Source organism: Nilaparvata lugens, chromosome 2 (genome assembly GCF_014356525.2).
Source record: "Nilaparvata lugens isolate BPH chromosome 2, ASM1435652v1, whole genome shotgun sequence".
In the NCBI taxonomy this organism is placed as follows: Eukaryota; Metazoa; Arthropoda; class Insecta; order Hemiptera; family Delphacidae; genus Nilaparvata; species Nilaparvata lugens.
Genome location: NC_052505.1, coordinates 75,747,506 through 75,760,474, shown reverse-complemented (window position 1 = coordinate 75,760,474; position 12,969 = coordinate 75,747,506). Strand labels below are relative to the sequence as shown.

The 12,969-nt window shown below is 32.9% G+C and overlaps 1 protein-coding gene across 1 annotated transcript in view; it reads right to left on the bottom strand.

Annotated features, from left to right (window-relative positions):
- Positions 1 to 2,430: 2,430 nt before the first annotated feature.
- Positions 2,431 to 12,969, bottom strand: part of LOC111056679 (Down syndrome cell adhesion molecule-like protein Dscam2) — a 262,768-nt gene continuing 252,229 nt past the window's right edge. Inside the window, exons 26-32 of the mRNA XM_039421737.1 lie at positions 10,583 to 10,718; positions 9,670 to 9,830; positions 8,424 to 8,615; positions 6,735 to 6,902; positions 4,917 to 5,022; positions 4,117 to 4,275; positions 2,431 to 2,685 (exon numbers count right to left, since the gene is read on the bottom strand). Coding sequence (XP_039277671.1) covers positions 4,922 to 5,022; positions 6,735 to 6,902; positions 8,424 to 8,615; positions 9,670 to 9,830; positions 10,583 to 10,718 — 758 coding nt within the window. The 3' untranslated portion in view covers positions 2,431 to 2,685; positions 4,117 to 4,275; positions 4,917 to 4,921. The remainder of the gene's footprint in view (positions 2,686 to 4,116; positions 4,276 to 4,916; positions 5,023 to 6,734; positions 6,903 to 8,423; positions 8,616 to 9,669; positions 9,831 to 10,582; positions 10,719 to 12,969) is intronic.

The window sequence follows — 12,969 nt, the reverse complement described above, 5'->3', positions numbered from 1 at the left end:
ACCACCCCTTTGGTTCCGCAAATTTATGTAACACCGCTTCAAGACACCCGTTCAGACGACAGGTCTAGGGACGTAAGAGGACGTCGCCGTCAAGCCTAATTCAACCGGTAAAAGTTCACCGCCAAAAACAAGGTACTGTAACCCCGACGATAAAGCAACGTACAGACCAACGAAAGTGCAGTGTAGTGAAACAAAGGTTCATTCGAGAATGTCAATCAAAGTGGGATTCAAAATATTATGAAATGGGTTATATGGGTTACTATCGACGAAATTTGTGTTCAACGGGCTTTTCTTTCTTGAGTAATTTCATGTTGAAATTAATTTGTTATTTTATGACTGATATGTTTGGTTTTGTGACGTATTGCTATCTAAACGAAGGATAGTAATGCGCCCCCAAATCAGATGAAGAATGTCAACAAAGTAACACGAAATTGTTGTTTCTGTTGTTCGCTTTTAGTTGCCATGTTTATTGAAGCTGTTTGTATTTTTCATTATTTCAAATTGTAGTGTTATTCTATAGTATAAACCTATTAAATTAGGCATGGCAAGATTAATTGAAGTTTTCTTGACTCTAGCCCGTTCACCTGCATGAATTAGGTATAGACTCAGGTATTTTCTAGATGTGTCTGCCTATTTCTAAATTCTAAATTTTATTCAAAATTATCTTCTTTATCATCTTTTAAAAAGGTCAGGCACAATATGGTAGATTTGGTAGGCTCTTGTTTAGAATTAAATTTTTAAATGGTTAGGATCTTTCAATTTTTTCAATTCTCGTTTGAAGAAGAATGTTCTGTCTATAATGATATTATTAGATTTTCCCCGACTTCTCTCCAGATGGCGATTGTTCAATCAAGCTGTGAATGTGTGTTTATTATAATTGATGAATGGAGGTCGTTATTCCAACCAAGTCATTTTCATACTTTAGGAAAAAAATTGGCATAATATTCCTATTTTGTTTAACTTAACAATATTCAGTTGATGTTTATGCTTTGATGAAGAATATAAGTATTATTGATAATAATTAATAAATTAGGTAATAATTTTTCCATTTCTATATATAATATCAACCATTGGATTACCCATATTTATTTTAAATATATTTTGTTTAAATTACGTGAATAATCTTCATTGAAGTTGAAAACTCTCAGCAGAAAGAAAGTACTGAATAGAATCGAAGCCCCAACTTCATCAACCTTCCATTTACCAGTTCAGTACACTCCCAACTGAGCCACTAAGAGCTCTCTGATGATGGAATGCTCAGATGATGGGTGTGTAAATGTAAGCATTGAAACGATTACCACAGTCAGTGTTGTTATCCAAATTTCGGGTTTTGCACACTGATCTTCCATAATAATAATGAAGCTTCATATACATTCACAATTGAACAAAAGCCTCTCTAAATGAGGTACGTTTCTGGTTGGTATTATATAGATTTCACATAATATTTACAATAGTTATTATTAAGGATAAAGAGAATCAATTTTTTATGCGGCCATGTAATTTATAATCTGCTCACTATCAGGCTCCACAATTTTCTACCCCTGGCAGTTGTTGTCGACAATAATTGATCATCATCTACCAGCAGCTAACCAAATCATCGAGAAAGCAACAGAATATAACGTACCGCTCTACCTAGGATTGATCGACTTCCAAAAAAAGCATTTGACGGTCTGATCTTCTATGATTGTAACCTACAAGATATTTTTCGTTTTCATGTTGCAAATCTGGAGTGTGCAAAGTATAACTTTGCGCACTAGTGAAGTAGATTCGTATGACTTTTGTTGGTGGGGAGTCCCTTGCGGGAGGTCCCACCGCCTGAATAATAATAATTTAAGCCGTCAATGCGCACTAGTGCGGAAAGATGAATCTTTGCATTCAGTAATCAGTGCAGGAATGGTTACTTTTCAAGGTAACTGTAGGAGAATTGAATTCCTCATCCACACAACCACCAATCAAAACTGACACTACCTACCTCTGTAATAAAGGATGACAAATTTGCTCCACTACTCAGTGAGTTTGCCTACTCAACAGAAAGATATAATTCCACTCCTGAAAACACTAACACCAATGAACTCTGCAAGGTACGATGATAACAGGAAAAATGATTAAACAATGTGGAAATAAATTGTAAAATTATTTCCTGTGCACCTAACGTGGAACTTGTGTAGGCTATTCAATTATTGTGAAATTTAAAGACAAAGTAATTCATAATCCGTCGATTTAATTGAATAAGTAATTTAATGATTGATGTTTGTGGTTGATCAATCATATATTTCTATATAGAAAAATATTATTGTAGGTACTCAATAAGATAGTATAACAGAAGGCTACTCGTCAAACTTCCCATCAATAGAATAATATTCTTGATTCAAACTCTATTCAACAAAGTTTATGGTTATGGGATTTGAGGTATTAATGCAACAATGGAATAAAACATTTTAGTCAATTTTTTTTATCAAATAACAATCTTTGGAGAACAACTCTGATGATGTACAACAATTATTAGGCTATATATCGATTTAGGAAGAGGAGGTTGAATAATTAATTTATTCTTCGACCAGAGAATGGCAACATGAGCACAATTATATCAAGCAGAATAGTCGGGTCTGGATTAATTTTCACACTTGGATTCAAGATTCGTGACGCTACACATGAATTGTATAGTCACATTTTTGAGCGCGATACCTGCAACAAATTAAAACAATATTTAATATGAATTTTGATTTTGGAACATTGCATCCTTCAATTAAAAGTTAATTGGATCAATACCATAAAAAACTACACATCCATATCATTGGTATTTGAATAGCCCCATTTATATTTTCACAATCTATTTTTTATTTAACAATTATTTTGCATCATGCTTTAACGTTAGGTAGTTTTTGCTTCCTTCAATTAAAAGTTAATTGAATCAATACCATAAAAAACTACACATCCATATCATTGGTATTTAAATAGTCCCATTTATATTTTGACAATCTATTTTTTATTTAACAATAATTTTGCATCATGCTTTAACGTTAGGTAGTTTTATCTATTTATTGAGGATTTATTAAATTAAAATAATAATACAACTCAAAAGAGTTCACAGCTTAACGCCAAAACAAACCTCATTTACATCAAGAGTATGATACAAATGTTTTAGAAATAGGATTTCAGTATTTAAAATCAAAACAAAACGATTAAGAAAACAGAAAGATGTTGGTTGGAAAAAAGATAGAAAAAAATTACTAGTAATAAGAACCAAATATCAAAAATTGGAAGAAAACTGCATTAAGAAAATTGAAAAGAAAAGAAAGGGGAAAAATGAAAGGGAGAATATATTGGAAGGTCAGCAAAATAATTTGACAGTTCTTCGACGGAAACAATTCGTATGTTGCACTGTTCTATCTTTGTATAGTAAATAACATAAATTCAATCGTGGTATGTTTGATGGGACTAAGAAAAACATGTATTGAACAAAATTAGGAACATCTATATCTGAGTATTAAGAATTTTATGGAGCACAATAATTAGTGATAAATAGTCACGTATTTTACTCAATGACAATATCAGAAAACTACTTCTCAGATCAAGCATAGACTGATCATATGGACAGTAAATATTATGTTTTTTTTTTAAATAAATATCTAGAAAGAAATCTATTCTGTATGCGCTCAACTCAATCAATAAAAGACAATAACAACACAATACTTCAATCGACTTTTCACCAGAGAGTGGTAAAGCATCTCCATCCACCAGTGATTGATTGAATTTAAATTTAAATGGTTGGAAAATGGAACTTGACTGAATTTTCATATACAAAATAATTATATTGTAGCCTAAGGCTAGGCGCACACCAGTTAGTCAAGGCAAGACAAGACATGATCAGACACGTTTAGTCTCAATACTTCACATTGTTGCTTATGATGCAACTCACACTGATTAGTCATTGCAATAAGACATGTCTTCATAAGATCGTATGTGAAGTTTTGTGACTGAACGTGTCTCATCATCATGTCTTGTCTTATCTTGACTAACTGGTGTGCGCCTAGCCTAAGAGTAGATATTGTGTCAATAAACACTTCTCAAAATCTCTTTCTCTCGAGTTTACTGGAAAATAATATTGAGACTAACTTTTTAACAATCATAATCAACTCTTCTTCAAGTTCCTTCTGTTGTTCTGCATCTATGTAGTTGAAACCGTCTCTATCGCATTCAGCCTCAGAGAATTCTTGGCTATCTGAAAATCCACAAGGAGGATCCAATGGCGAGCTTCCTTTAGGTGGTTCAGTACTGCAACATCAAAAACATTTCAACTTTCATGGAATATAATATGATTATGGAAATGACTCATAAGACATACACTCGTTTACTTACCACTAATTCACTAAATCACCGTGTAACAGTAATAATAATTATTACGGTTTATAATTCTATTATTATTGAGAATACAGAATATAATTTATGTTCTGACCTCTAAAAATCTTCAATTTATTTGCCGATGGTAATAGATGGAATTTGATTCAATTATAGGGCATCAATCTCATTATTCAATTAGCCAGATCAGAATATCCATGGAGACCTTAAGAATACTTTTGTCCTATACCATGCTGTCCTATACTATAAATATACCTTCTACAAATCAATGTGTAAAAAGTTCCATTCCATCTCAAAGAATTAAGTTGCAAAAAATAAGTCCAAGCTGGTATGAAATAATCAACTATGTTTTATAATTAATCAATAAAAGTACACATCATTATTACAGAAATGAGTAAATTAGCAACAGAAATCTAGGGTTTAGAATACTATAGTGATAAGATAAAATGTTTCCATCATAGATGATTCATTCTGTATGAGAAATAAATTAATATTGATTCATCGCAACTTATTCATCGTTGAAGATTCAATTGTTCAGAATAATTTTTGCTACTCACTGTTGCTATCTTGAATGGATGTTTTTCCTTGCTAAACTAGATCGACATACTTCCGGCGACGCGTCGGCCGATTCTGTGCTTGAGTCCAGCTCGTAAACTGTTGTTCCTGCAAATTGAATTTCAGTATTCTATAAAATAGTTCTACATAGCAATCATAGCTCAGACAATATAGAAATAAAAAAGTGGGTGTGCTTGCAATGTATATTGTAGTTCTGATTTTTTATTATATACCCTATTTGTATACACGAGAGAAGTCCAGAACCAATTTTTATGCAAAATTTCCTTGTGCTAGAAACAGGGTGGCCCAAAAACCTATAGTACTTTCGGTTCATTTTCCAGTTTCCAGATATTTCCGCCAAATCCAGTAATCGGACAGAAAAATTTGCTTCTTGACCTTTTTTTTAGATTGTGAAATTCTGAATAAAATGAGATCATTCGGAACTCTGTATCTTCAATGAGTACTGAGTTATGATTTTTCTAAAATGAGTAAAATTAATTTTAAGAGAAAATCAATTTTGATGAATTTTAGTTTTTGATTAACTATATCTTTTGATTGGAACCATTTAACCATTCAAAAGAAATTTTCCATTTTTTCACCGAATTTGACCTATGATGCAGGATTTTGAACCGCCTTGGCAAGCCGAAAAGAATGAAGTGTAGTACGATAAGGTCTAAGCATTGTGTCAAAAGCTGTGAGTGTTTGAAATTCTGATCCTTGAGGTGTCCTTATGCGCGGCTCTCCACTAGGAAATACTGAAATCAAGTAGTGCATCTAATGGGTGATTCTCATAGAGAATAATCTCATGAACTTATATCATTGTGCGAAATATCACTTTAAGGACAATTTAGTTGATGATGATGGTTGAAGCTAAAAATTAGGTGTTTTTCACAATACAAGGAGCATTGTTGTCAGGTGTACCTAGATATATATATATATATATATATATATATATATATATATATATATATATATATATATATATATATATATATAACTGCAGTGGAGACTCGGTCAAGTCTCTGAAAATTTCCCCCATTTCTAATGTAAGTTTTTAAGTGTTTTCAATCTATTTATATCGTGTCTCCTGTTTTAATTTATATTACAAACTTTAAAGTGTCTTCTGTTATGTGCTATATATATATGAGATAGAGCACTCAACCTGATCTTTGATTGTAGAGTACAAGAATACGCCCAGAGGTATTTCGAATTATACATTTGAATGGTAACAATCGGAAGATATTATTGTTAATAAAAAATTAAAATTCATCAAAGTTGATTTTTTCCTAAAATTTCACTCATTTTTGAAAAATCATAACTTCATACTCATTGGAGATATACAGTTCCGAATAATCCCTTCTTATTCAAAATTTTATAATCTGAAAGAATGCAAGAGCAAATTTTTCTGTCCGATTAATGGATTTGGCGGAAATAGCTGAAAACTGGGAATGGACCGAAAATACAATGTTTTTGGGCCACTCTGTACAAGGAAATTTTGCATGAAAAAATTGATTCTGGACTTCTCTTATGTATGCAAATAATATATTAAAAATTCAGAACTACAATATATATTGCAAGCACCAATGTATATAGTGACTGGACTATTATATCTCAAAAAGTAATGATCAGTAGAAACATTTTCTGAGAAAACTTCTCATTCTGATAGCTTGATAGTAAACATATCGGATAACTTTGAAAAATATCACCAGTAGAAAGTTTTAATAATAGATTATGTTTTGAGAGAAATCTATCGTTGCCCTACTTCTAATATTGACTCTCAATCAGATATTTGAAACAGCATATATTAATACTATGATTACCTGTATTGCGAGGTGGATGCACCGGAGTATGCTGTGTGTAAATGTGCCTCTTCTCACTACTGCTGTCCGAGTCGCATATAAAGGATGTGCTTCCTTTCTTCTTCTCTTTAGTTCCTCCTTTCCGTCGAGCCACTGGCAGTGTTTGCTGGCTGGTTATGCACGAAATCTCTGTAAAACATCGGAAAAGTGTTGACAAAATTATCAATCTATCTTCTATCAGCTAATTTTTCAAAATTCTACATGGCTGGGTACTTAACTCAGAGTCTCAGGATAGTCCCACACAAGGTGCATTTCTACTCAAATACATTCAGCCATCCTTTATGGAAAATACTTCAATTATCAATATTATTATCATTTTGTATAACTAGCTGACCCAGCAAATTTAGTTTAGAAATCATTAAATCGATGAAGACTCCACAGTCCCTTCCATTGCCATCAGAAGGAGGACGCCATGCCTCCTGACTTAGCCACTAGTAAATTATATATTTTCCCCAAACTCAAGAGGGCCGAGCTTCCAAACTGACGAGGAGTTCCAAAACAACGTCATAGCTCTCACTCTCATTTGCCGGCAGCATTTTAGGAAGAGGTTTTTGATAGGCTGGTGCACTGGTCTAATAAAATTCCCCAACCTTCACGGCAATTGAAGAATAATCATAAGTATAAGTGACTTTTAGTGGAAAAGTTATCCTTTTATATACATTGATCTTCCATTTCTGGCCGATCGGAGGTTGAAGAAAACCTCACATAATACCCACTTCTATAGTTTTATATATTTAGAAGATATCTAGATATTATCAATGCATAACTAGTATTGAAACTCCACCCTTCACGATTTAAATGAATTGAGTTGATCTTTGATTACTGAAGATGCGAAATTAGCAACGATTAATTTGTGTAATTTAAATTGAAATTATCTTTATTCTTGAAATTGAAATGATCTTAATTAATTTAATATTTAATTTGTGTAATTGGAATTGAAATTAACTTTACTCTTGTTCTTGAAAGTACAAACAATATACAAAATACAAAGGCTATAAAAAACTTGAAGAAGGTTCCTCACATGGGCAAAGCCTATACTAGTTCTCTACAATTCCATACACTTAAATATACAATGATAGATATGACAATGATGAAACACAATTGATGAAGGACAGAACTATTTCAACCAATAATAAGCACTAAACCATAACATATTACCAAAACAAAAGAAACAGATAATTATTAGTTACAAGATAATATATTACTTACAGACGTAAGATGATAATTAATGGTACCGGTATTAGAATACTACAAGTAAAAGTATTTAAACCTAAAAGAAACATCCCAAATATACCCCCAACATACCGTGCACATTAAATTTCGTATAAATTCATTTGAACTTCCCTATTAAGAAGTTTTATTTTCATTTTTATTTTATTCATATTCTATATGAATTTTTATATTAGTGTATACTTGCGATCTTATCACACTACTCGACCACTATCGATCAGAATAAATTGATACTATATAATAATTCTCCATTTCCTCACGATTCACACTAAGTATCCATTTGTTGACTACTTTCTTGAATTTTTGTATGCGAAATTAATTTAAAGGGGATAGCTGGGAAGGTGTTTTCAAGTCAGCAGAATGTGTTTGGCCATTGCAAAGCAATTAAATTTAGGAATGGATGAAGTGTGATGGGTGTACCTAGACTGAGTCCATCAGGTGGACTAGCAGAGGTGCTGGCGCTGGGCTTGTGCATCCTTGCCCTGTGGTACTCCTTGACAGGCCTGCCCTCGTAGCAGTCGCGCTGGTTGAATGTCTGGAACTGCATCGAGTGTCCCATTGGCTGCGACGGCAGGTTGAATGTCGCATACGGGTAGATTTCATACTCGGTACCTGAAATTACAACCTCATTATTTGAAAATCTCAGGGGATTTGCTACAGCAATCATCAAAGTCAGAGGTACGCTTGCATTTTATTGAAGCAATACTTTCCTTACCAACGGTAGTAGGGCGGAGGATATAATATTCTAATAGCTATATTCACCTTATTGGTTAGTGCTTATCGTATTTATGAGAGCATAGAAAGGTCAAAATACCCCTTTTCAAATTGATTTTATTTCTCATAATGACGGTATAATGTCATTTTGAAGTGAGTGAGTGAGATAAATAACGTTTAGTCAAATAAAAATTTGAATAAAATAATAAATTCAACGTTATTTATTCCACTCACTCACTTGAAAATAACATGATAAGTCGAAACATGTTGTGAGGAAAAAAAGAGTTGAAATAGGGTACTTTGATTATCTAATTTTCACATTATAATAGCTATTTGTACAGATATGTGCAACGGAATATTCTTGTCAAACGAGATAGGATTTCAGCTACGCTTTGTTCGGCCATCCATCGAGTTTGGTAAAAGAATATTGTACAAATCGAAATTATATAAATTGAATTTTCCGAGGATATTCACAAGTATCTGGTCCAAATTGAAAACGTGTTTAGAAACACTCGTTTATCAATAAATAGAAAATTTGATGTGTCAACATCTTTATCTAGTTTCTAGAGCCTAATGAATTGGAAAAATTTCTCATTTTTTCAAAAATCTCGTTTAACATTACCTATTATATTATAGGCTATTCATTAGCTTTCAAATTTGATATTTCATTTCTTTACATCGCTCTCTAGTATCTATGACACATTACACTCTTAACAAGACTGTATAGAGCTGCAATTAGTGTTTGGACGCTTTATTGAAGGTTTACACTGTTTAAGTTGGAAACTTTCAAATTCATCTGAAAATTAATCCAAATTCGACAGAAATTTAAAATTTGAATTTCACCTCTTTCATTGAAATCGGGAAAAGTAAGATAATATGCCCTAACATTCATTTAACCTTCGGTTTGTGAGTTCACTTCCTGTAGGAACTAGCTGTTTCATTGTTTACCTACCTGAAGTATCACTACCTTTATTTGCACTAATCGATGAATCAATCTTTCGTGGAGAGGAGGGCGAGAACGTGTGACCTTGTTGATCTGAATTTCTCTGATTTTCCATTTCCATCAGACTTTTACTCCTGCAATCTTCGATTGGATTCTTCTGATGTGCTTTTCTAGAATAGATAGAAGAAATACATTCTCATCTACTTCATCAAGAAGTACTTCTCCTTAGAAAAATAGTGTGGGTCAGTTCATTGGATTTTTTCATCAGTCACTGACCATCATCATCTAATATCTGCTGCTATTGGAAAGCCATAATCTTAAGTTTAACGTAGTAAAGGCCTATATTTAATTATTATACTGGTTGGTTCATTGACTGAGTATTAGTCAAAACAACGTAACAAAACAGATTTCATTATTATTTTTTGTTTTTTATATTAGTTATTGATAAGAGTTAGCATATTTAGTTAATTTAATATTAAATTATGAAAGCTCATTACAGTTCAGCTCTAATTGACTCATGTCACTATTTATATGGATTCACATAGTACAGCTATTAAAGGAACATTGAACATTATATTGAGGCAATTTTGTCAAGACTTGCAAGAGCTGTAGTGAATTTAAGACTGAAATCCACTAATACGATGAATGGTAACTTGTTTATATGAGAGTTTATATGGAGTTGGGTTTTGGTTGATGTCAAATCGAAATGGCCAACAGTCGACATGACAGTAAAACTACCAACCACGAATTTCTATTGTGATGTTGAGAGTTGAGGAAAATGTTCTCTCACCATGATTTGACAGAAATTCTTGTTGGTGATTCTTTCCAATTTCAATAGAATTCATTGTCGTTCATAATTCAATCAATTGATTTTATAGGATTTGTTTGGACGACATTTTCAACTGAAGAAGATTTACCGTACCTCTTGTGATACATTCTCCAGGAGATTACAGTGATGGTGATGGAAATGATTATTCCAGTCATTATTGGCAGAACAATATTCATATCTTCCAGCACTGAGCTCCTTTGCTCGGGTATGAGCTCCAATGGAACTATTTCTGAAAAATGAATTCAACTAGAATACCCAATGTTGGTTCTCACAATATTAGTTTATACAGTTCTAATTCCATCTAAAAAATCAAACGGATGGTAACAGAAAATTCATCGAATTGTTACTATTATAACAGAAGTTTCTTTGATTGGTTCTATTTCTTTTAGCAAGTTTGTAGGTGAAAAATGAAACTCCAGGAAAGAATGGTCAAGACTGAAACTTGAAATTGATTTTTTTCACAACACTGACATGTTTCACAGTATTATTATAATACAAATGGAACAGAATCATGACGAAAGAAGAAACTTCAGTAGTTTAACAACTGTGGTGAATATGTAGCAAATTATTGAGGGAAATTCAAGGATGGAGAGGCACACTTTTTGTCCGAAAGCTAAAAAGATTCCGATCAAATTGTATCTATATGTGATCTGAAGAGGCGATATATATGATTATAACGAATTTCTTAAGATTGATTCTTATGATATAATGAGACTGTTTTGATATGATAATGACAAACGCTGTGAATGTCATGCTGAACCAAGTCAATTGCGGGTTTATTCATTATTTGCAGAAGAATGAGATATCTATCCTATAAATTCTACGAAGCAAAAAAAATTCTAAACTCAAAACATCTAAAAATGGTTTACTTTGCACTGGTCCAGTCCATAATTCAGTATGGTATATCCGTATGGGGGGGCTGTTATAATTCTCACTTAGAAGAGCTTTTCATAATTCAAAAATCAATAATCAAAACAATTTTAAATAAACCCAGACTTTACCCAACCGACTTGACTTTCAAAGAGTTTAATGTGTTAACAGTTAGGCAGTTGTACGTAATAAATGTAGCGAAATATATAATCAAACATAAAGCTAATTTTCCTTGCACAAGTAACACAATCAATAACCTGTACAATCTGAGACCCTCCTCAAATAAGTATCTTATGTACAATACAAACATTGAAACCATCAGAAGACAACTTATATATTTAAGCACTAAATTGATAAATAAAATTCCTGAAGAATATATCTGCTGCGCGAAATTGACTAAAAAAATAAAACATGATATTAGTATTTGGATTAAAACGAACTATTTTTTCTACCTGTAAATTAAACAAAGTAAAAGAGGAACTTAGTGTTTTTGTGTGCTCACTTACCAATCTAGTGTGGACCTTTTTATTTATTTTTCTTTATTAAATTAACTATCCTATCATCCCACCTCACCTTTTTTCCTAATCCTTTATTTTCCCTCTCAAGGATTGAAAGCCTTCCTAGTACATGGGTAACCATAGTTGGAAGAGCTTCAATCCCACCCCTTTACACCAAATTCTGAATTAGCATCTTGTACGGACATTTTTGTTTTTTTTGTACTAATTTTGCTAGTTGTTTATTCTTGTTGTAATTTAATATTACTTGTATTTTATGTATGTGTGTAAAGGAAAATAAATTGAAATTGAAATTGAAATTGAAAATTAGCTTACATTTTTTAATAATGCTTTATATGTTCAAAGAAACAAATAATAAAAGTATATTCAATTGACAAAAAAAAAAAAAAAAAAAAAATAGACAGAGATTAGCGGACTTTTGTGCAGATGCTCATATTTTGGAAGAAATTACGAAAACCCCCATTGTTCTTGTCTACTGGTGAGTGACTTTCTTGGCACTCAGTATAACCGTATGGAAAAAGTAGTAGAGAATTCATGGGGAAGAAAATATCCTATGGTCTTTTATGTTTCAAATTTCAAGTCGATGCTTTGTTAACTCAAGCCGATTACTGTCGACTACTGTCTATTATTACTGTTTTGGCCGGGTGAGAGTGTGAGAAGTACCAGCGTCTCATAGCGTCAAGAAACATAACTACTAGGACTATTGGCTTGAGTTAACAGTGAGATCTTAAACATAAACAACCTATACCATGAGATATCCTCTTATGTTATCTTATTATCATTATGATGACTGTTTTGTCAGGGTGAGAGTGTAAAGGTGCGTACAGACTTTCACTCTGCTCCGCAACCGAACGTCACTCGAGCAGAGCGATCGATGATCGACCGGGGAGCAAGAGTGGAACGCGAGAAAAGCTAACATCTCCCGTAATGATCGGTGCGAGTGCAGATCGGTGGCGGAGCGATTGCAGAGCGATGGCGGAACGAGGGCGGAGCTTGTGCGGAGCGGGTTGGAGGCGCGTCTGTACGCAACTTAAGAACAGCACAGTATGAGAGACTACCAGCATCACATAGCTTCAAGAAAAAACTACTAGAACT